Raw genomic sequence first — 24,910 nt, 5'->3', positions numbered from 1 at the left:
GGAGTTTAGATAGGTACACATAGGGGGATGGTCTGGGTGCTGGTCGGTGGGAGTAGGCAGTTTACATGGCTTTGGAATGGGCTAGATGGGCCGAAGGGCCTGTTTCTGTGCTGTACCTTTCAATGACCTATGTGCTGGTTGTTTATTTGTTGATTGACGGAGAGAGATACAGCACGGAATGGGCCCTTCTGGCTCTTGGAGCTGTGCCGCCAGCAACCTACCAGTCCTAGCCTAGTCACAGGACCAATTAACCTACTAACTGGCACGCCTTTAGTCTGTGGGAGGAAACCGGAGCACCCGGAGGAAACCCACATGTTCCACAGACAGGACACACAAACTCCTTACACAGGATAGCAGGATTTGAACTCGCGGTTCCGACACCCTGACCTGTAATAGCGTTGCAGTAACTGCTACTCTACCGTGTGTGTGTTCCTATGCTTCCGGCACAAACACAGCGTACTCGGAAGTTACCAACCGTAACCAATAGGTCTATGGACTACAGAGGAAAACGGATCACCCAGAGGAAACCCATGGTCCCAAGAAGAACGTACCAACTCCTTACTGACTGCGGTGGGAATTCAACCGTGATCCTACAGCTTGTGCTGTAAAGTGTTATGCTAAAAGCTACGCTCCTACACTGGGCTACTAGGAACAGAAGCCATCATGATTGAACCTGTAACTCCATGTCCTTAACACTTTCACTTATGCAAAACTTTGATCCCCCTCCTGCCATCACTGACGTGCAGTAGAGTTGTGTCCATATTCTCCCTCACCTACTGCAAGTCCCCACAGGAACCTTCAGACTGTTTGGATTCCGGATCATTTTGTCCAGGATGCCGACTATCTGGTCAAACTTGGGTCTCTCACTGCGTTCTTGTTGCCAGCAGTCGAGCATCAATTGGTGAAGACCAGGTGGACAGTCCATGGGAGCAGGGAGACGGTAACCCTCCTCGATAGCCTTTATAACCTTGACGACAAAGAGGTGAAAGTAGATTAGTGCATTAGAATCAGAATCAGGTTTATTATCACTGATATTTGTTGTTTTGTGGCAATAGTACAATGCAATACATACAAAATACTAAGAAATTTGGGGGTAGCGGGGTGGAGATACATCTGTACCAAAGGAGGTGTAAGGCACTCTTTCCCTCTGCTAGCCTGAGGTCACCATTGGGCAAAGTGTAGCACCAAACAGGGTCAAGTGAAGCAATGGGACCAGGTGGTGGACGGTTGTATGAGCAGCTGGTGCACATCACAAGTCCTGGTTATGCGACCATTGACACCAAGCAGGCAATCTCTGAAGGGTATTGATAATGGCTGGGGCCACCCATCTTGTAAAGACACTCCCCAGAAGAAGGCAATTGCCAAAAGCAATCATGGTCATGGAAAGACCATGATCACCCACGTCATTGAACAGGGAACATAATGATGATGGTGACAAGAAATACATGAAAAATGAAAAAGTAGCTTAGATAGACATATTGATGATAGGAAAATGGAGGGTTATATAGGAGGGAAGAGTTAGGTTGATCTTAGAGTAGGTTAAAAAGTCAGCACAACTTTGTGGGTTGAAGGTCCTGTTCTGTGTTCTATGTTAAAAAGTGAACAAAATAGTGGGGTGGTGTTCCTGGGTTTAACATCCATTCAGAGATCTGGCGGCAGAGAAGTTTTTCCAAAGGTATTGAATGTGTCTTCAGGCTCCTGTAACTCCTCCCTGATGGAAGTAATGAGAAGAGAGTAAAGCAAGTTCTCCCACACTCTGAAGTAATTCACCAGCAGTATAAAGCAAAGACACACTGCACTTAGAAAAATGCTTTTGATTTCGATGTGGACAGACCCGCAATTTCTTGTTTGAAATAAGCTCATATCACTCCTGTTTTGTTGACTACCAGCAGTACCGATGAGGGAATCTATCTACTGCTTTCCGTTGAGGAGATCAGCTTGGCTCCTTGTTGTTTGCTTTAAGTTAAACAATGATTCAGAGAAATATTCTGGGTCCCTTTAGAACAGAGATGAGGAGGAATTTTCTTAGCCAGAGGATGGTGAATTAGTGGAACTCAAAGTCACAGACAGTTCTGAAAGCAAAGTCATTTGGTATATTTAAAGCAGAGGTTGATCAATCGTAAAACCATAAGGTATAGGAGCAGAATTAGGCCATTTGGCCCATCGAGCCTGCTCCATTTCGTCATGCCCGATCCATTTTCCCTCTCAGCCCCAATCTCCTGCATTCTCTCTGTAACCCTTCATGACTTGACCAATCAAGAAACTATCAATCTCTGCCTTATATATATATAAGCAATGACTTCGCCTCGATAGTTGCCCATGGTAATGGATCCTACAGATTATCCACCCTCTGGCTAAAGAAATTCTTCTTTATAAATAGATAAATAGATTGATAGATAGACATACTTTATTGATGCTGAGGGAAATGGGTTTCGTTACAGTTGCACCAACCAAGAATAGAGTATAAACATAGCAATATAAAACCATAAATAATTAAATAATAATATGCAAATTATGCCAGATGGAAATAAGTCCAGGACCAGCCTATTGGCTCAGGGGGTCTGGCTCTCCAAGGGAGAAGTTGTAAAGTTTGATAGCCACTGGCAGGAATGACTTCCTATGACGCTCAGTGTTCATCTTCATTCTAAGTGGATATCCCTGTATTCTGAGTCTGTGTCCTCGTGTCCGAGATTCCCCCACCAAAGGAAACAACCTCTCCACATCCACTCTGTCAAGGCCTTTCAACATTCGATGGGTTTCAGTGAGATCCCCCCTCACTCTTATGTCTTATGGTCTCATGCAACTCAACCTTGTGAATGAAGCAGGTCTTGTCTCAAGAAATCAACAGCCACCTGACTGACCTGGGAGTTAGCCTAACAATTTTCTCGGAGTAATGTAGAAGATAGCAGTACTGATGAGAGAATACATCCATTTCATTGAGGAGTTCCCGTTGCTTATTTTACGTTGAATATTGATTCAAAGGAACATTGTGAGTCCCTTTAGTACAGAGATGAGGAGTAATTTCTTTAGCCAGAGGGTGGTGATATTGTGGAATGTGTGGATGGCCAAGTCATTGGGTATAGTTAAAAGTGGAGGTTATATTCTTGATTAGTATGGATGTCAAGGGTTACAGAGAGAAGGCAGGACCAGGAGAATGATGTTGAAAGGGGAACTAAATCAGCCATGATCGAATTGAGGAGCAAATACTGGGCTGAAGGGCCAAATTCTGCTCTTGTGTCTTATATACAAATCAACCAGACCTTGTTTCAAGAGCAGTGTACCCGATTGACTTTGAAGTTAGATTCACATTTTTCTCGGGGTAATCTAACACAAAATTTGGAAGAGTGGTGGCAAGGGATGAATCTTCCCATTTGACGGGGTCTGAGAAGGAGGGAATGGAAATTGCTCCTCTGCTGTTGTTTTGCTAACTATCTCTATTCCCTTTTCTGACAGTATGATTACCATCAACACTGAGGGCTGTCACACAGTAACACCCAGATACTGTTACGCTTAAATTGTGATGCCAGGAGAACAGCACTGATCTGGAAACCTGCAGCCATATTACTTTCCTCCTGAACCATTTCAAATTCACGTCTCCTTGAGGCCATGGGTTTTGTTTTTTGTTGGTCCATAACAATCTGCAAAATGGGGAGAGGGAGAAAGCTGGCATGATAAGACAGAATGTGAAGAAGGTTGTAAGGCAGATTTTGACAGAATTCGACTTTGGGCCCTACTGATGATGCTGTCATATCCCCAGATGGTTGCTAGATGCTCGGTTTTAAATCTCTGCTGAATAAGATGCAGCCTCACCTTACATTTGCTTCCCTTCTTAAACACAAAGCCACTTTTGGTTTACTCTCTTCTCACCAGAGCAGAGCAGAGTTCTGCAAACTGTACAGATGATCCCGAATAGTTTCTGGTGTTTACTTAGAACCACAGAACACTACAGCACAGAAAACAGGCCACTCGGCCCTTCTACTCTGTGCTGAAACTTTATTCCGCAAGTCCCATTGACCTGCACCCAGTCTATAACCCTCCAGACCTCTCCCACCCATGTATCTATCCAATTTATTCTTAAAACTTAAGAGTGAGCCCGCATTTACCACATCAGATCGCAGCTCATTCCACACTCCCGCCACTCTCTGAGTGAAGAAGTTCCCCCTAAACCTTTCCCCTTTCACACTAAAGCCATGTCCTCTTGTATTTCTCTCTCCTAATCTAAGTGGAAAGAGTCTATTCGCATTTACTCTGTCTATACCCCTCATAATTTTGTAAACCCCTATCAAATCCCCCCTCATTCTTCTATGCTCCAAAGAATAAAGTCCTAACTTATTCAATCTTTCCCTGTAACTCAACTCCTGAAGACCCGGCAACATCCTAGTAAATCTTCTCTGCACTCTTTCAATTTTACTGATATCCTTCCTATAGTCAGGTGACCAGAACTGCACACAATACTCCAAATGTGGCCTCACCAATGTCTTATACAACATCCCCATAACATCCCAACTCCTATACTCAATACTTTGATATATGAATGCCAGGATGCCAAAAGCCTTCTTTACAACCCTGTCTACCTGTGACGCCAATTTCAGGGAATTATGTATCTGAACTCCCAGATCGATTTGTTCCTCCGCACTCCTCGGTGTCCTACCATTTACTGTGTATGTCCTACCTTGATTTGTCCTTCCAAAATGCAACAACTCACACTTGTCTGCATTAAATTCCATCTGCCATTTTCTGGCCCATTTTTCTAGTTGGTCCAGATCCCTCTGCAAGCTTTGAAAGTCTTCCTCGCTGTCCACAACGCCTCCAATCTTAGTGCCATCAGCAAACTTGCTGATCCAAGTTACTACATTTATCATCTAGATCATTGATATAGACAACAAACAATAATAGTCCCTGCACAGATCCCTGAAGCACACCACTAGTCACAGGCCTCCAGTCTGAGAAGCAATCATCTACTAAAACTCTTTGTCTTCTCCCACACAGCCAATTTCGAATCCAGTTTACAACCTCTCCATGGATACCTAGTGTCTGAACCTTCTGAACTACCCTCCCATGTGGGACCTTGTCAAAGGCTTTACTAAAATCCATGTAGACAACATCCACAGCCTTTCCTTCATCTACTTTCTTGGTAACCTCCTTGAAAAACTCTACAAGATTCGTAAAACACGATCTACCATGCACTCAGCCATGCTGACTATCCTTAATCAGCCCTTGGCTGTCCAAATACTTGTATATCCGATCTCTCAGAACACCTTCCAATAATTTACCTACTGCTGATGTCAGGCTCACCGGCCTGTAATTACCTGGTTTATTTTGGGAGCCTTTTTTAAACAACAGAACAACATGAGCTACCCTCCAATCTTCCGGCACCGCACCTGTGGCTAAGGACATTTTAAATATTTCTGCCAGGGCCCCTGCAATTTCTACACTAGTATCTCTCAAGGTCCGAGGAAATATCATGTCAGGCCCGGGGGATTTATCTACCTTTATTCGCTGTAAGGCAGCAAGTACCTCCTCCTCTTTAATCTCTGTATGTTCCATGACACTACTGCTTGTTTCCCTTCCTTCCATACACAATATGCCAGTTTCCTGAGTAAATACTGATGCAAAAAAACTGTTTAAGATCTCCCCCATCTCTTGAGGCTCCACACATAGACAACCACTCTGATCTTCTATGGGACCAATTTTGTCCCTTACTATCCTTTTACTCTTAATATACTTGTAGAAACCCTTTGGGTTTACCTTCACATTATCTGCCAAAGCAACCTCATGTCTTCTTTTTGCCTTCCTGATTTCCTTCTTTAGTATTTTCTTACATTTTCTATACTCTTCAAGTACCTCATTTGTTCCTTGTTGCCTATACCTGCTGTACACCTCTCTCTTTTTCTTAACCAGATCGCCAATATCCCTTGAAAACCAAAGTTCCCTATGCCTGTTAACTTTGCCTTTAATCCTGGCAGAAACATGCAAACTCTGCACTCTCAAAATTTCGCCTTTGAAGGCCTTCCACATACTGAACACATCCTTGCTAGAAAACAACTTATCCCAATCCACTCTTCCTAGATCCTTTCTCCTCAAAATTGGCCCTTCTCCAATTTAGAACCTCAACTCGAGGACCAGAACTATCCATATCCATAATTAACTTGAAACTAATGACATTATGGTCGCTGGACCCAAAATGGTCACCTACACATACTTATCATAACGAATCTGCTGGGGGAGAAGCTGACAGCGATGCAGGTGGATGCTTCCCTGGTATCATGGATTATTGATCACTTGACTGGCAGACCACAGTACGTGTGCTTGCAACACTGTGTGTCCGACAGAGTGATCAGCAGCACTGGAGCTCCACAGGGGACTGTCTTGTCTCCCTTTCTCTTCACCATTTACACCTCGGACTTCAACTACTGCACAGAGTCTTGTCATCTTCAGAAGTTTTCTGAAGACTCTGCCATAGTTGGATGCATCAGCAGGGGAGATGAGGCTGAGTACAGGGCTACGGTAGGAAACTTTGTCACATGGTGTGAGCAGAATTATCTGCAGCTTAATGTGAAAAAGACTAGGAGCTGGTGGTAGACCTGAGGAGAACTATGGTACTGGTGACCCCTGTTTCCATCCAGGGGGTCAGTGTGGACATGGTGGAGGATTACAAATACCTGGGGATACGAATTGACAATAAACTGGACTGGTCAAAGAACACTGAGGCTGTCTACAAGAAGGGTCAGAGCCGTCTCTATTTCCTGAGGAGACTGAGGTCCTTTAACATCTGCCGGACGATGCTGAGGATGTTCTACGAGTCTGTGGTGGCCAGTGCTATCATGTTTGCTGTTGTGTGCTGGGGCAGCAGGCTGAGGGTAGCAGACACCAATAGGATCAACAAACTCACTCGTAAGGCCAGTGATGTTGTAGGGATGGAACTGGACTCTCTCACGGTGGTGTCTCAAAAGAGGATGCTGTCTAAGTTGCATGCCATCTTGGTCAATGTCTCCCATCCACTACATAATGTACTGGTTGGGCACAGGAGTACATTCAGCCAGAGACTCATTCCACTGAGATGCAACACAGAGCGTCATAGGAAGTCATTCCTGCCTGTGGCCATCAAACTTTACAACTCCTCCCTTGGAGGGTCAGACACCCTGAGCCAATAGGCTGGTCCTGGACTTATTTCATAATTTACTGGCATAATTTACATATCACTATTTAACTATTTATGGTTCTATTACTATTTATTATTTATGGTGCAACTGTAACGAAAACCAATTTCCACTGGGATCAATGAAGTATGACTATGACTATGACTAATCCTAAATAGGCAGCACGGTAGAATGCAGCAGTTAGCGCAAAACTTTACATGGGCCAGTTGTAAGATCGGGTTTGATCCTTGCTGCTGTCTGTAAGAAATTTGTACATTCTCCCTATGTCTATGTGGGCCTCCTCCAGGAGCTCCTTTTTTCCTCCCAACTTCCAAAAGACCTATAGGTTGGGGCTAGTGAGTTGTGTTGGTGCCAGAAGCACCACTTTTCCTTCACTACATCGACGACTGCATTGGCGCTGCTTCCTGCACGCATGCAGAACTCGTTGACTTTATTAACTTTGCCTCCAACTTTCACCCTGCCCTCAAGTTTACCTGGTCCATTTCCGACACCTCCCTCCCCTTTCTAGATCTTTCTGTCTCTGTCTCTGGAGACAGCTTATCCACTGATGTCTACTATAAGCCTACTGACTCTCACAGCTATCTGGACTATTCCTCTTCTCACCCTGTCTCTTGCAAAAACGCCATCCCCTTCTCGCAATTCCTCCGTCTCCGCTGCATCTGCTCTCAGGATGAGGCTTTTCATTCTAGGACGAGGGAGATGTCTTCCTTTTTTAAAGAAAGGGGCTTCCCTTCCTCCACTATCAACTCTGCTCTTAAACGCATCTCCCCCATTTCACGTACATCTGCTCTCACTCCATCCTCCCGCCACCCCACTAGGAATAGGGTTTCCCTGGTCCTCACCTACCACCCCACCAGCCTCCACCAGCCTCCGGGTCCAACATATTATTCTCTGTAACTTCCACCACCTCCAACGGGATCCCACCACTAAGCACATCTTTCCCTCCCCCCTTCTCTCTGCATTCCGCAGGGATCGTTCCCTACGCAACTCTCTTGTCCATTCGTCCCTCCCATCCCTCCCCACTGATCTCCCTCCTGGCACTTATCCGTGTAAGCGGAACAAGTGCTACACATGCCCTTACACTTCCTCCCTTACCACCATTCAGGGCCCCAAACAGTCCTTCCAGGTGAGGCAACACTTCACCTGTGAGTCGGCTGGGGTGATATACTGCGTCCGGTGCTCCCGATGTGGCCTTTTATATATTGGCGAGACCCGACGCAGACTGGGAGACCGCTTTGCTGAACATCTACGCTCTGTCTGCCAGAGAAAGCAGGATCTCCCAGTGGCCACACATTTTAATTCCGCATCCCATTCCCATTCTGACATGTCTATCCACAGCCTCCTCTACTGTAAAGATGAAGCCACACTCAGGTTGGAGGAACAACACCTTATATTCCGTCTGGGTAGCCTCCAACCTGATGGCATGAACATCGACTTCTGTAACTTCCGCTAATGCCCCACCTCCCCCTCGTACCCCATCTGTTACTTATTTTTATACACACATTCTTTCTCTCACTCTCCTTTTTCTCCCTCTGTCCCTCTGAATATACCCCTTGCCCATCCTCTGGGTCCCCCCCACCGTGTCTTTCTTCTCAGACCTCCTGTCCCATGATCCTCTCGTATCCCTTTTGCCTATCACCTGTCCAGCTCTTGGCTCCATCCCTCCCTCTCCTGTCTTCTCCTATCATTTTGGATCTCCCCCTCCCCCTCTAACTTTCAAATCCCTTACTCACTCTTCCTTCAGTTAGTCCTGAGGAAGGGTCTCGGCCTGAAACGTCGACTGCACCTCTTCCTAGAGATGCTGCCTGGCCTGCTGCATTCACCAGCAACTTTTATGTGTGTAGCTTCAAATCCGGATCTTTTTACCCCAATGTTTTATAAAATCTTTGATGTCTGTCACTCCATTCACTGGAGCTAACAAATCATGAGAGGACTTGCATTTACAGTGAAAAGTAATCCAACTTTTGATTGTGTAGCCTGCATAGAATTAATTGTTATCTTTTTTCTTTAGCTAAGGCTAATTGAGGGCCTGACATGTTTCAAATCTATTTACACAAATGAATACATTGATTAAATATTATCTTGATAGAATTGCCTCTCACCTTACAGATAATTTCCCATCAAGCTTGGAGCACTGGGAACTTATAATTATCCCGCAGTGGAATTTCAGGTTTGTTACCCAGTGGTTCTGGTAATGCCTCATTTGGAGTATTGTCAGGAGTTTGGGGCCTCTTATTTAAGGAAAGGTGTGCTGACATTGGATAGGGATCAGAGGAGATTTACAAGAATGATTCTGGGAATGACAGCCTTATCGTAAGACGAGCTAGGGCCTTTACTAGCTTGAATTTAGAGGGGGGGGGTGGGGGTGAATCCCATTGAAACCTATCGAATAGTGAAAGGCCTCGGTAGAGCGGATGTGGAGAAGATGTTTCCTATGGTAGGGGTGTCCAGGACCAGAGGACACAGCTTCGGAATAGAGGGATGCCGTCACTTTAGAATGGAGATGAGAACGAATTTCATTAGCCAGAGGGTCGTGAATCTGTGAAATTCATTGCCACAGGCGGCAGTGGAGACCAGGACATTGGGTTTAAGAGGAATAATAAATCAGCCTTGATGAAATGGCAGAGCAGACTTAATGTGCTGAATGGCCTAATTCTGCTCTTATGTCTTCTGACCTTATGGTTCAATATGGATGTGATTTCAACCACACACAAGGTAAATGTTGTGCTAATTGTTCCATCCCTAATACAGGCTACTTACGTCCTGATTGGACATGTCCCAGTAAGGTCGCTCTCCATAGGACATGACTTCCCACATCACTATTCCATAACTCCAAACGTCACTGGCTGATGTAAACTTGCGGTACTGAATGGCCTCAGGGGCAGTCCACCGTACTGGAATTTTACCACCCTGAGAAAACAAGGAACACATTATCATGAAATGCCAAAGTTCAATTTTATAATGATTTCGAATTTGCTATATTTCAATGCATAGTGTGGCATGTGGCCAAGTGGTTAAGGCGTTGGTCTAGTGATCTGAAGGTTGCTAGTTCGAGCCTCAGCCGATGCAGCGTGTTGTGTCCTTGAGCAAGGCACTTCACCACACATTGCTCTGCGACGACACCAGTGCCAAGCTGTATGGGTCCTAGTGCCCTTTCTTTGGTGTGGAGAGGGGAGACTTGCAGCATGGGCAATCGCTGATCTTCCATACAACCTTGCCCAGGCCTCAGTCAACATCGAAAATCGTTGGACAGCCCAAGAGAAAAAGAAGATTTCTAATTATTCCCACACCACCAGTTTCAGGAATAGTTACTACCCTTCAACCATCAAGCTCCTGATAACTTCACTCACCTCAACTTTGAACTGAGTCCTCGACCTTTGGACTCATTTTCAAGGAATCTACAACTCATGTTCTCAGTTTTATTTATTACTGATTTATTTATTGTTATTATTAGCTGTTTTTTTTTGTATTTGCAGATTTTGCCTGCTTTTGCACTTTGGTTGTTTAGAAACATAGAAACATAGAAAATAGGTGCAGGAGTAGGCCATTCGGCCCTTCGAGCCTGCACCGCCATTTATTATGATCATGGCTGATCATCCAACTCAGAACCCCGCCCCAGCCTTCCCTCCATACCCCCTGACCCCTGTAGCCACAAGGGCCATATCTAACTCCCTCTTAAATATAGCCAATGAACTGGCCTCAACTGTTTCCTGTGGCAGAGAATTCCACAGATTCACCACTCTCTGTGTGAAGAAGTTTTTCCTAATCTCGGTCCTAAAAGGCTTCCCCTTTATCCTCAAACTGTGACCCCTTGTTCTGGACTTCCCCAACATCAGGAACAATCTTCCTGCATCTAGCCTGTCCAATCCCTTTAGGATTTTATACATTTCAATCAGATCCCCCCTCAATCTTCTAAATTCCAACGAGTACAAGCCCAGTTCATCCAGTCTTTCTTCATATGAAAGACCTGCCATCCCAGGAATCAATCTGGTGAACCTTCTTTGTACTCCCTCTATGGCAAGGATGTCTTTGTTTGTCTGTGTACAGTTTTTAATTGATTCTATTGTGTTTCTTTGTACCTACTGTGAAGGCTTAAACAAAAATGAATCTCAGGGTTGTATATAGTGACTTATACTGTACGTTCTTTGACAATAAATTTACTTCGGACTTTGATCTTGATTATCTTGGGAGGTACTTATGATGCTTTGCCACTATGTTCTCCATCTTAACAAGTATTTAAAATTGACTTGTTTTTGATAGCTTTTAGCACTGCTGAAATGGTCAGCAATGTCTCATGATTCATCCACCCCTCTTCACCAGCCAAACATCCCACCAAGCTCACTCTACTTCACTAAATATATGTATAACCATGTTACACGTTTCAATCACCCTCCAGCTAAGGAAACAAAATGAGAGAATAGAAAAAAACCACGTTCTCCAAATGTTATCATACAAAAAATAGAATAGGGAGCACAGAATCAACCCCTTGGGCCAAAGGTGCCGAACCATGCCAATCCCATATGCCTATATTTGGCACAAACCTTTCTAATCTATGTTAATGTCCAAATATCTTTTAAGCTTTTTAGTTGAATGAAGTTCAAGACCAAGAAGTCAAGGAGCCTTGTTCTTAGGAGAGGAAAGCTGGTTGACTTTCATTTCACCCTTTGTGGAGAGGAGGTTCCATCCATTCAGGACCAACCAGTTAAGAGCCTCGGGCAATGGTACACAGAGGAGCTGAGAGACACCAAGAGGGTTCAAGAGACAGGAGAACAGATCAGCAGAGGTCTGAAGTCTGTTTGACAAGTGTGGCTTGCCTGGCAAGTTGAAGTTGTGGTGCTTGCAGTACGGACTGATGCCACGGATAATGTGGCCACTAACTGTCTATGAAGTGGCAATGTCCCATGTTGAGGCAATGGAATGGAAGATCAACAAGTATGTGAAGAAGTGGCTTGGAGTACCGAGCAGCCTCACCAATGTTGCAATCCACAGTAGCCAGACAAAGCTTACCATCCCAGTGCAATCCCTTGTTGAGGAGGTCAAGGTAGCCAAGGTAAGATCATTCTTGATGCTTCGAGACTCAAAAGACCCTGTCATCAAGAACACCCAGCCGGATGTGAGATCAGGCAGGAAGTGGTCAGCCCATGTAGCAGTTGATGAGGCAGAGTCTAGATTGAAGCACAAGAAGACAGTTGGGGCTATCCAGCTAGGCCGCCAGGGACTTGGATGGACAACCCACAAGTGGTGGTCATCTTCTACCGGTAAGGAGCGCCGTGAGCTTGTAACACAAGAAATACGAGAGGTAGAAGAGGAGAAGAGGTTAACTGAAACAGCTGGCCTGGCCAAACAAGGGGCTTGGACCTGGGGGGAAAGTGTTGAACAATGACACCTATCTTGGAATGTTCTGTGGCAGATGGAACCGCTCCGCATTTCTTCTTTATGCAGAGCAGCTTATGATCTGTTCCCAACACCTGCCAACCTCAGCATCTGGTATGAAGATAAGACAGACAGGTGTGCTGCTTGTGGCAAGAAGGGAACACTTCAACATACCTTGAGTGCATGCAGAGTCAATCTTTTCAGCAGCTTGTACACTTGGGGACATAACAACGTTCTCTGAGGATCTAACCTGGTCCCAACGTATCAACGCAGCTATAAAGAAGGCAGGTCAGCGACTATACTTCATTAGGAGTTTGAAGAGATTTGGTACATCACCAAAAACACTCACAAATTTCTACAGAAGGACTGAGTCCTGACGAAGGGTCTCGGCCCGAAACGTCGACTGTACCTCTTCCTAGAGATGCTACCTGGCCTGCTGCATTCACCAGCAACTTTGATGTGTGTTGCTTGAATTCCCAGCATCTGCAGAATTCCTCGTGTTTACATTGAACCCATAAACACTATCTCACTACTTTTTAAAAATGTCTACTTTTGCACTACCTATTTAATTTAATTATTTAATATACATATACTTACTCTAATTCAGTTTTTCTTTTCTGTATTTATCATGTATTATACTGCTGCTGCAAAGTTAACAAATTTCACGGTATATTCCGGTGATATTAGTTATTCTGATCCTGATCCTAAATGTAATTTCTAGTACTTTTTATGTATTGCAGTGTACTGCTGCCACAAAACAACAAATCTCACAACCTGTTTCAGTGATGTTAAACTTGATTCTGATTCTAAATCACCCCTGCAGGTCAGTATCACAGATACTCAGTGCTTCTGCTTATTATCTCTAGCCATGTATTGACACTACGCATATTCAATAACTGATATGATTTGTTGTATGGGCAAAGATATTATCAGTGACATTTTGATAAAAAGGATTCTTTTTCCTGTAAAAAGGAATCAGGTGACTGATAAAACAGACACAATTTCACAGTTTAACAAAAATCAACTCAGTTTCTCTCCTCAGATGTGCAACTTTGTAACCTCCATGTGATTTAAGACTTTGATCATTACCGCAGTATAAATGGGAAGTTATGATTGCTTGGGCACGCACTAAATCTTGTTGAAGGGTATGTTGGTCCATCATAATTTATTGAGAAGGTGGATCAAGTGTCAGAGGCATAGGTTCTGATCTGAAATAGACTTGACTGAGCTCAATTTCAGTTCGTGCACACATATATCGCCTGACAGACACCTCGAGGTACATTACAAACCAGCGATACATCAAGTAATTTCCGATGACATGACAGTTCATGAGTAGGACAATTTGTGAATGTCATTTCATAGCACTTTTATAATACAAGCCAAGATCCAAACTTGTCGTTGAGTCCTGGAACACTGCAGCACAGAGAAAGGCTCTTCAGCCCATCTGATCCATGCCAAACTCTTTGTCCGCCTATTCCCATCGATCTGCACTCAGATCACACCCCTCCCAACCATGGATCTATCCAAACCTCTCTTCAATGTTGCAATTGAAACCGCATCCACCACTTGCTTGTCTCACACTCTCACCACCCTCTGAATGAAGAAATTCCACCCCTCCATGTTCCCTTTAAGCATTTCACCTTTCTCCCTTAACCCATGACCTCTAGTTCTAATCCCACCCAGCCTCAGTGGAAAAAGCCTGCTTGCATTTACCCTAACAACAGGAATTCTGCAGATGCTGGAAATTCAAGCAACACACATCAAAGTTGCTGGTGAACGCAGCAGGCCAGGCAGCATCTATAGGAAGAGGCGCAGTCGACGTTTCAGGCCGAGACCCTTCGTCAGGTTTGATGTGTGTTGCTTGCATTTACCCTATCCTGTTTTGTAATGCTTGATCAAATCTCCCCTCATTCCAGCCCTAACCTACTCAACCTTTCCCTATAACTCTGGTCTTCAAGGCCTGGCAATATCCTTGTAGATTTTCTCTGCACTCTTTCAATCGTGTTAACATCCTTCCTGCGGGTAGGTGACCAGACCCTCCAAATTGTGCACGTGATTGAACCCCTATTTACAACTAGAAAGATACAATTTTAAAATGCTTTATTCCTTACATGCGTTAGCTATCTTATTGCTATGAGTGCTTTGTGGCATGCGTCACTGTGCGTTTTGCTCCCTGGCCCCAGAGTAACACTGTTTCCTTTGGCTGTATACATGGGTATTCATGTATGGTTGAATGACAATTAAAATTAAAATACAGTTTAAAAATTTAAAGAACTGAACATCAACTGAAAGAAAAAAAAACACCTTTTTTTTACCACAAGATATTGCAATACTGGTATGAGAAAATGTTTACTGAAAAATTACTTACTCCCAGCCTGAGGCAGCTTTCTGTTCCATGCGATGAGTAATTTTTAAATCGTTACATTGTCATTCTTTCAATTACCCAAGGCTAATTTTAGTCTAAAGACTCTGATATGACTCAAAGTTGAGAAGGTACCACTACCCTGAAAAATGCTCCTTGTGCTTTAACCTTTAAAAGGATAAGTAGTGTCTGAGTGACAGGAGGCGAGGAAGTGGGAATACAGGGAGCCATTTCTGGTTGGCTGCCAGTGACTAGTAGAGCTCTGCAGGGTCAGTGTTGGGACCACTTTCTTTTCAGTGATTTGGGTGACAGAACTGCCAACTTTGTGGACGATGCAAAGATAGGTGGAGGGGCAGGAAGTGTTGAGGAAGCAGGGAGTCTGCAGAAGGATTTCAGACAGATTAGGAGAACGGGCAAAGAAGTGGCAAACGGAATGCAGTGTCAGGAAGTGTATGGTCATGCACTTTGGTAGAAGGAATAAAAGCACAAACTACTTTCTAAATGGAGAGCACACTATTGATTTCTTCTCGTATAGTGCCAAAACATTTGCAAATGGATCGTCAAGATCAGAGAACAACTCAACCCAACCAGGAATTTCTTTATCAAGAGGGTTGTAAATCTGTGGAATTCATCGCCACAGACAGCTGTGCAGGATACGTCATTGTGCATGTTTAGAGCGGAGGTTGAAAGATCCTTGATTAGTCAATCAAATGTTACAGGGAGAAGACAGGAGAATGGGGTTGAGGGGGATAATAAATCAGCTATTATGGAATGGTGGATCAGACTCGATGGGCCGAATGGCACAATTCTGCTCCTATGTCTTGTGGCTTTACTGAATATGAATAAACAGTAAACTTTAACTGGGAGAGCAGACATCAGTGGTGAAAGTGCTTTTTGAAACTGTGACCATTTTTACTCACTGTTGTGGTGTAGACAGCCTCTGGGTCATCTTCCACAATCCTCGAGAGCCCAAAGTCAGAAACTTTGCAGACAAGATTGCTATTGACCAGAATGTTCCGTGCTGCCAGGTCTCTGTGCACATATCCCATGTCGGCGAGGTACCTCATCCCAGCTGCAATCCCACGCATCATTCCAACCAGCTGAATCACGGTGAACTGGCCATCATGCTTCTAATGGGAGAAAGCAATCACATTGTAAAAAAGTTCAGAAGAAAAATCTGTCCACTTAAATGCACTTAATCCATCACATCAAGCCAGAAAAGATGTCTAATTAAATGAATTTTATTTATCTATTTATTTATTTAGAGATACCCTTCCAGCCTAATAAGATGCACCACTCAGCAAGCCACCTGTTTAACCCTAGCCTAATCACAGGGCAACTCACAATGGCCAATTACCCAACTAACCTGTATGTCTTTGGAATATGGGAGGAAAGCTGAGCACCTGGAGGAAGCTCATGCAATCATAGGAAGGATGTAGAGAAACTCCTTCCAGAACTCGCCAGAATTAACTCCAATCTCTGACGCCCCGAGCTGTAATCACGTCATCAACTCTTACTTGCAGAACTAGCAGACTAATTTCACCAACAAGCCAAAGTCAATGAACCTTTGCTTCCAAACGCAGGCACGCAGCTTGGTTCATGAATTGTGCACCTTCCTCCCTGTCATATAACTAGGGTTGCCAACTGCCCCGTATTAGCCGGGATATCTCGTATGTTGGGCTAAATTGGTTTGTCCCATACGGGACTGCCCTTGTCCCGTATTTCCCCCTCCAAGGTAGAGCGTTCCTATGAAAGCTTTCGTGCCGAAATGGCGTGAAGAGAAGAAGAAATTACCATTAACTTATATGGGAAAAAATTTTTAAGCGTTCCCAGACCCAAAAAATAACCTACCAAATCATACCAAATAACACATAAAACCGAAAATAACACTAAAATATAGTAAAAGCAGGAATGATATGATAAATACACAGCCTATATAAAGTAGAAATGATGTACGTACAGTGTAGGTGAGAAGATTAAGCCAAATCCGATTTGTGGAAAAAAAATCAGCACGTACACGCATGCGCTCACAGGTGCCCGCACAAGGCTTCATGGTCATGGTAGTCTTTCTTGGAGTAAACGCAAGTGACTGCTACTTTTGTCCCTTATTTGGGAGTGAGAAAGTTGGCAATCCTACATACATTTGTTGCTACTATTTCCCGGCAGATGGCTTGGGAAATGTCATGGAAGAACCCTGACAATCTTACTCAACATCAGCAAAACCAGACGTCTGATTTTTGACTACAGGAAGAGGAAGCCAGAGGTCGGTGAGAGGGGATTGGAAATGGAGAAAGACAGTAACTTTAAATTCCTTGGCATTATCATGTCAGAGGATCTGTCTGGCCCAGTACGCAAGAGCCATCACAAGCAGCACCTCTACTTTTTCAGAAGTTTACGCAGATTAGGCATGCCATCTAAAACTGGTTATATCAGGTCTGGTACGGAAACACTAATGCACAAGAATGGAAGGACCTACAAAAAATAATGGATATAGTCCAGTCCATCAGAGGAAATGCCGTCTCTATCATTGAGAACATCTGCATGGACCACTGCCAGAGAAAGCAACATCCATCACCAAGGACCCCCACCATCCAGGCCATACTCTCTTCTCACTGCTACCATCAGGAAGGAGCTACTCACACCACCAGCTTCAGGAATAGTTATTACCCCTCAACCATCAGGCTCCTGAATCAGAGTGAAGAATTTCACTCACCTCACACTGAACTGATTCCACAAATTATGGACTCATTTTCAAGGAATCTACAACTCATTCTCAATATTATTTGAGAATGTGGATCAGAAGTGGAGGGAAGGGATCAGAACTGGAGAGAGTGAGCAGCTTCAAATTCCTGGGTGTCAAGATCTCTGAGGATCTAACCTGGTCCCAACATATCAATTAGGTTATAAAGATGGCAAGACAGCAGCTATACGTTATTAGGAGTTTGAAGAGATTTGGCATGTCAACAAATACACTCAAAAGCTTCTATAGTTGTACCATGGAGAGCATTCTGACAGGCTGCATCACTGTCTGGTATGGAGGGGCTACTGCACAGGACCAAAAGAAGCTGCAGAAGTTTGTAAATCTAGTCAGCTCCATCTTGGGTACTAGACTACACAGTATACAGGATATCTTTAGGGAGCGGTGTCTTAGAAAGGCAACGTCCATTACTAAGGACCTCCAGCACACAGGGCATGCCCTTTTCTCACTGTTACCATTAGGTAGGAGGTACAGAAGCTTGAAACCACACACTCAGCGATTCAGGAACAGCTTCTTCCCCTCTGCCATCCGATCCCTAAATGGACATTGAACCCTTAGACGCTACCTCACTTTTTTATATATAGTAGTTCTCATTTTTTGCAGGATTTTTAATCTATTTAATATGTGTAATTGAATTGCTTGTTTATTTATTATTATTAGAGTTTTTTCTCTCTGCTAGATTGTGTATCACATTGAACTGCTGCTGCTAAGTTAACAAATTTCACGTCACATGCCGGTGATAATAAACCTGATTCTGATTCTAATTATTTGTTTACAGTATTTAATTCCAATTATTTTTAATATATTTGCAAACTTTGTCTTCCTTAACATGTTTGCTTGTCAGCCTTTGTGTGCAGTTTTTCAAGATTCTATTGTGTTTCTTTGTTCTTCGTGAATGCCCACAAGAAAAGTATATGGTGGCGTATAAAAACTTCGATAATAACTTTACTTTGAACTTTGAATCTGTGAATTTTATTGGACAAAACCAAATTGCACCATTTATTCTGGCAAGCAAAGTTGTTATTAGGACTTGTTGCCCTCACTTTAAACCACAGAGGCTAAAAAAGAAAGAAATTTGCTTCTTCCTTGATAAAAGAAGGTTACTGTATACCGGACTGTCAACTGTTCATTACTTTACATAGATGCTGCCTGAGTTGATAAAAGAAGATTACTATATCCAGAGTTCAAAGTAAATTCTATTATCAAAGTATAAATATGTCACCATTTACAGCCCTGAGATTCATTTTCTGGTGGGCATACTCAGCAAATCTATAGAATAATAACCATAACAGAATCAATGAAAGACTGTCCAACTAGGGTGTTCAACCAGAGTGCAGAAGACAACAAAACATACAAATACAAAAGGAAGGAACAATAAATAAATAAGCAATAAATATTGAGACCTTGAGATGAAATGTCCTTGAAAGTGAGTCCATTGGATGTGGGAACGTTTCAATGATGGGCCAAGTGAAATTGAGTGAAGTTATCCCTTTTGCTTCAAGAGCCTGATGGTTGCAGGGTAGTAACTTTTCCTGAACCTAGTGGTGAGTCCTGAGGCTCCTGTACCTTCTTCCTGATGGCAGCAGTCTGGGGTGGTGGTATTTTTGATATCATGCTGCTTTCCTGCGACAGTGTTTCGTGTAGACGTGCTCAATGGTGGGGAGGGCTTTACCCGCGATGGACTGAGCTGAATCCACTACTTTTTGTAGGATTTTCCACTCAAAGGCACTGGCATTCTAATATGGATTTGCTGAGTATGCCCACAAGAAAATGCTCAGGGTTGTATATCATGACATCTTCCTATTTTCATATTAAATTTGCTTTGATGTTGAGACTGTGTGAGTGAATTTCTACCTTGATATATTCTGTTCTATTACAATGGAAATGCTAGTAAATATTTTAACAAGATCAGCATTTAAATTTAAATTTTAATACAACCAGTTGAAGCTTTTGTACCAATTTAGCTGTTATTTTCTATATAAATGGGTACAAACAAAATTCTGGTCGAGTTTGATTAAACAAAAAGCTGTTATATTCTTGAAGATGATGCAAAATCATTGCTTTTGTTTCAGCAATGTGTAAAAATCTGTTTGTTTTGTGACTTACCCGGAGAAATGCATCCAATGCTCCGTTCTCCATGTATTCGATTACGATCATAATTGGTTTACCTGCAGAAATAAAGCGAGCTTACTGTAAATGACCAGTTCCTCTGGGGGATTCATAAGGTTTAATTTGATACCGCCTCGAGTGCTAGGCACGCCTCACTGCTGCTGCTTGGAACTGCCTGTAATTCCAGGATGCTCATTTAACCAGCACTTAAAGGCTGGAGCAGTGTGTTGACGCAATCACAGAGAGAGTGGTGAGGATTTCTGAAATGACCGATATTGTAGAACCAATGTTTCTGCTATACAAAATGAAATAATCCACAATCCTTCCCTTCTCTTCCCGTAAGAAGGAAGGAAGCTTATTTTAAACATCAGTCTTACGGGATCGTATTTATTTAGTTACTGATACAGCATGGATTAGGTCCTTTGAGCGTGCAGCCCCAGCAACCCCCGACAACCTCAATTAACCCTAGCCTAATCACGGGACAATTTATAATGACCAATTAACCTACCGTGTACGTCTTTGGACTGTGGGAGGGAACTGGAACACGGAAAACACATGCATTCCACGGGGGAGGACATACAGAACGATGAACTGCGCAACACTCTGAGCTCTCGTAGCATCAGGCTAACTGTTATGCTATCTGAGTCTTATGCACTGAGAATATGGAACATACACAGAACAGCACAGAACACACACAGTGGCCATTTTATTAAGTGCATCCAGTACCTAATAAACTGGCGACAGACTGTGTGTATGTTTGTGCGGTCTCCTGCTGTTGTAGCCCGTCCACTTCAAGGTTCAATGCGTTGTGCGTTCAGAGATGCTCTTCTGCACACCACTGTGGTAAATCTGGTTGTTTAAGTTATCGTTGCCTTCTTGTCAGCTTGAACCAGTCTGGCCATTCTCCTCTGACCTCTCTCATTAACAAGACGTTTTCACCCACAGAACTGCTGCTCACTGTATGTTATTTTGTTCTTCACACCATTCTCTGTAAACCCTAATCCCAGCAGGTCAGCAGTTTCTGAGATACTCAAACCACCCTGTCTGGCACCAACAATCATTCCACAGTGAAAGTAACAAAAGCATGTCTGCGTGCTTTTATGCATTGAGTTGCAACCACATGATTGGCCGATTAGATATTTGCATTAACGAGGTGTACAGGTGTACCTAATAAGGTGGCCACTGAGTGTAACAAAGAACATATAGAGGACTAAAATAAAATAATGTAGAACAGTCGAATCATAAACACAGGAGATTCTGCAGGTGCTGGAAATCCAAAGCAACACACACAAAATGCTAGAGGAACTCAGCAGGCCAGGCAGCATTTATGAAATAAACAGTTAATGTTTTGGTTTGAGACCTTTCTTCAGAACAGTACCGGCCATTTATTCCACGATGTTGCCCAGACCCATAAAAACCTACGACATGGTTAATCTAACCCTTTACTCCTACACAGAACATAACCTTACATTTTTTGAATAGCCATATGCCTATATAAAATGCTTTTAAAGGTTTCTATTTTATCAACCTCTACCACCAGGCCTGGGAGAGCATTCCAGGCACGCTACTGGACTGGATTGGACTGATGTAAAACAATCATGTCCTGCACCTTGCTTAGCCAGGGGATTGTAGAGGCAGAAGCCAGACCTTAAAAGTGAAAATTAAAGCAGCTTCAGACATTGGATATCTAAAACAGAAACAGAACACTCGCGGAGGTACAGGAGCCTGCTGACCCAGACTACAGAAACAGCTTCTTCCCCTCTACCATCAGATTTCTGAGCGGTCCACAAACCCATGAACAACACCTCACTATTCATATTTGACACTATTTATTTATCATTTTTGGAATTGGTTCATTTTTGTTCCACGTCCGGAGATACAGTGAAAAGCTTGTCTTGCACCCAAATCAGACCAAATCATTACACCGTGCATTGAGGTGGGACAAGGTAAAACAGTAACAATGCAGCGTAAAATGCAACAGTTACAGAGAAAGTGCAAGAGTAGTGTACCCACCATTATGTGGAAAAAAAAAACTAACCTTTGACATCCGCCTAAACTTTCCTCCAATCTCTTTTAAGATTATGCTCCCTACTATTAGCCATTTTCGCCCTGGGAAAAAGTCTCTGGCTTTTCATATATATATTGAAAAAGTTAAATTCAATAAGTCGTGCAAAAAGAGAAAAACGATGGTTACCACCTTTTCGAGGCTTCGCTCCTTGAAGTTCTTATCTCTCATTCTCCTTCACTCCAAAGGGAAAAGCCCTTGCTTACTCTACCTATCCTCATAAGGCAATGCACTTTAATCCAGGCCACATCCTGTGCAAGACATTCCATGTCTGTCCTGTAATGAGCATAGGAGTTATAAATATATCCTTGAAGGGGTACCTGAAGGATGTAAATGAGCAGAGTCCGTAGAGATTTTCAGAAGGCAATGTGCACATAACTGTCTTGTGAACAATAACGTGTGATACAGTAGAAAGTTTGTTAGCATGAATTTAAGCAACACACATCAAAGTTGCTGGTGAACGCAGCAGGCCAGGCAGCATCTCTAGGAAGAGGTACAGTCGACGTTTCAGGCCGAGACCCTTCGTCAGGACTAACTGAAGGAAGAACTAGTAAAAGAGTCCTGACGAAGGGTCTCGGCCTGTAATATCGACTGTACCTCTTCCTAGAGATGCTGCCTGGCCTGCTGCTTTCACCAGCAACTTTGATGTGTGTTGCTTGAATTTCCAGCATCTGCAGAATTCCTCGTGTTAGCATGAATTTAAGATTGATTATTGCAAAGAAAACAGAGAATTGGAGAAAAAATTACAAGGGGAAGGTATGAGAGGGATAATAAATCAGCCATGATGGAATAGCAGAGCAGACTCGATGGTCTGAATAGCCTAATTCTGCTCCTACGTCTTATAGTCTTATGGAATAAACAGGATTTCATCAGACTGGAAAGATATTATCAGTGGCCAGTTCTTGGTTGCCAATTATTTAGAATTCCACTTTTTTTGACAGGAAGCTAAGCTTCTAGATTTGAAATCTTACTCTGAATATCCAGCTGAGTGTTTGAAATGCTGTGGTAGTGGAGGGCATTTGGATCACTTACACCAACGCAAAACCATGGATCCAGAGATGCTGGGGGCAGTGTTGTTAAATACGCTCGGCTTAATTCCAAAATAAACGCAAACTTAAAACGCAAAAAATTCCACTAAACTTGGCAAAAACACACACACACACACACCCACACACACATACAAAGATACAAGAAGTCTGATGATAAGAGCAAAACAGAGAGCTCGGAAAAGCATAAGCTTCTCATCTGAAACGGAAGAAAAGAAAACGCTCCCGATTCAGAGTAGCTGTTAATGTGGGACTATTACAGCTCCGGTACTGGAGTTTGAACTGGAAGGGCCTGTTCTGCGCTGTATCTCAAAATAAATAAAATTAAATTAATAAATGCAATCATATCTGACCTTGAAGCAAAAGTAGAAAATGTGAGGAGCTCTACAAACTCATTAAGTTGGTTCATTGGATGAGGGATTACAATCAAATGGGCAAAATGGAGATGCCGAAAAGGTGCTCATTTGAACAGTGGTAGAACTTCGCAGAATTTGTTTAAATTGTGAAGGATTCGTATTGAATAAATAAAGAAAAATCCTTTCCAATAGCTGAACAGTCGATAAAAGGACTTGTTTAGAAGGTGAAAAAGCACCATTGATGTGTAAAAAAAAATACAGTAATAGGATTTGAATTGCATTACTTGCTTAGTTGCTGTGTACAGAATCATTACTTGCTTTCTGAAGGAATTGGAACATTTTTAATGTTGCAAAGGTCTGGAGGGAGAGCAAAAGAGTGGAACTAACTGAATTGAACTTTGACAGATCTGATGAGCAAATCACTTTAAATCACCACTACTGTGAACTGATTCCACAACCTATAGACTCTCTTACAAGGATTCTCTACAACTCATGTTCTCAGTATTATTTTTTATTTGCAGTTTGCCTTCTTTTGCACAGTGGTTCCTTGTCTGTCTTGATTTATATATAGTTTTTCATAAGTTCTATTGTATTTCTTTTCCCAGTAAATGCCTGTAGGAAAATGAATCTCTAGGTAGTATATGGCCCTAATGAATGGTCTCAGTCTGAAAGGTCAACTGTTTTGTTCCTCTCCATAGATGCTGCCCGACCTGCAGAGTTCCTCCAGTATTTTGTGTGTGTTGTTCTTGACTTCCAGCACCTGCAGAATCTCTTGTGTTTGTACTCACATATATGGTACATACTGTGATAACAAGTTTGAACTCTTACCCCTGGTAACAACTCCTTCCAAGTGGACGACATTGGGGTGATCAAACTGTCCCATGATGCTTGCTTCACAGAGGAAGTCTCTTCTTTGTTTCTCGGTGAAGCCTACTTTCAGTGTTTTAATAGCGACTGGCACGTCCCTTTTCCCAGGTAGTTTCAGGCGACCGCTGCAGACTTCTCCAAACTCTCCTGAGAAACAAGGACAGGTGCTTTCAGTTAGAGTGGTACTGCTGACTACTTGCAGATCATCTTAATATTGCTTTTAATTTATTCAGAATTTAAGTTTGAAATTTTGTCTGTTCAATAATTTCATGTTGTCACCATGCCAGAGAACTTTGCCTTAACCAAATGTGAACAAAATCAAACTGATATTTACAATACATACAGAGCAATGTTGGAAAAGATTTTCCTCTTTCTTATACCTAAAATGAATTTATACCTAATATGAATTTTTGCCAATACACTGGCTAATTGGGTCATCGGTTAACCAGGGCAGCTGCTTATTTGGGACAACCATTAAAGAACAAAAACTAATCGAGAAAATAGGCAGGGTTCCCTTCATTTGTTTGGGACACTATGCTGTTCAATCAGGACAGCACCGCTGCCGAACTGTGCTGTGACCAAACAGTTTTTAAATAGCGTCAGTTGTGTATGCTTCTGTTCTGTTATCATTTGGGCTGAAAGTTAAAAAGCAGTGACTTTGGATCAAGTTGTTTTTTATTTTGACTTTTGACAGTCAAAACAACGTGGGTAGCATACATCCTTCGCCAATAACTATTAGGAACTAATACATGATTTTATAGTACTGTAGTAATGTTCTATTTTGCTCTGTATTTCATTTAAAAACATTATTTTT

General features: G+C 42.8%; 1 protein-coding gene across 6 annotated transcripts in view; it reads right to left on the bottom strand.

Annotated features, from left to right (window-relative positions):
• The window catches only part of epha7 (eph receptor A7), a 387,886-nt gene that overhangs the window by 19,762 nt on the left and 343,214 nt on the right, over nucleotides 1-24,910 (bottom strand). For all 6 annotated transcript variants that reach the window (XM_063033193.1, XM_063033210.1, XM_063033201.1 and 3 more), the window contains 5 exons: nucleotides 24,058-24,243; nucleotides 19,760-19,821; nucleotides 15,816-16,025; nucleotides 9,921-10,070; nucleotides 774-967 (listed from right to left, as the gene is read on the bottom strand). In XM_063033193.1, the coding sequence (XP_062889263.1) occupies nucleotides 774-967; nucleotides 9,921-10,070; nucleotides 15,816-16,025; nucleotides 19,760-19,821; nucleotides 24,058-24,243 (802 nt within the window). The remainder of the gene's footprint in view (nucleotides 1-773; nucleotides 968-9,920; nucleotides 10,071-15,815; nucleotides 16,026-19,759; nucleotides 19,822-24,057; nucleotides 24,244-24,910) is intronic.

Source organism: Mobula hypostoma, chromosome 2 (assembly GCF_963921235.1).
Source record: "Mobula hypostoma chromosome 2, sMobHyp1.1, whole genome shotgun sequence".
Lineage (NCBI taxonomy): Eukaryota > Metazoa > Chordata > Chondrichthyes > Myliobatiformes > Myliobatidae > Mobula > Mobula hypostoma.
This window is presented reverse-complemented; position numbering and strand designations above follow the sequence as displayed.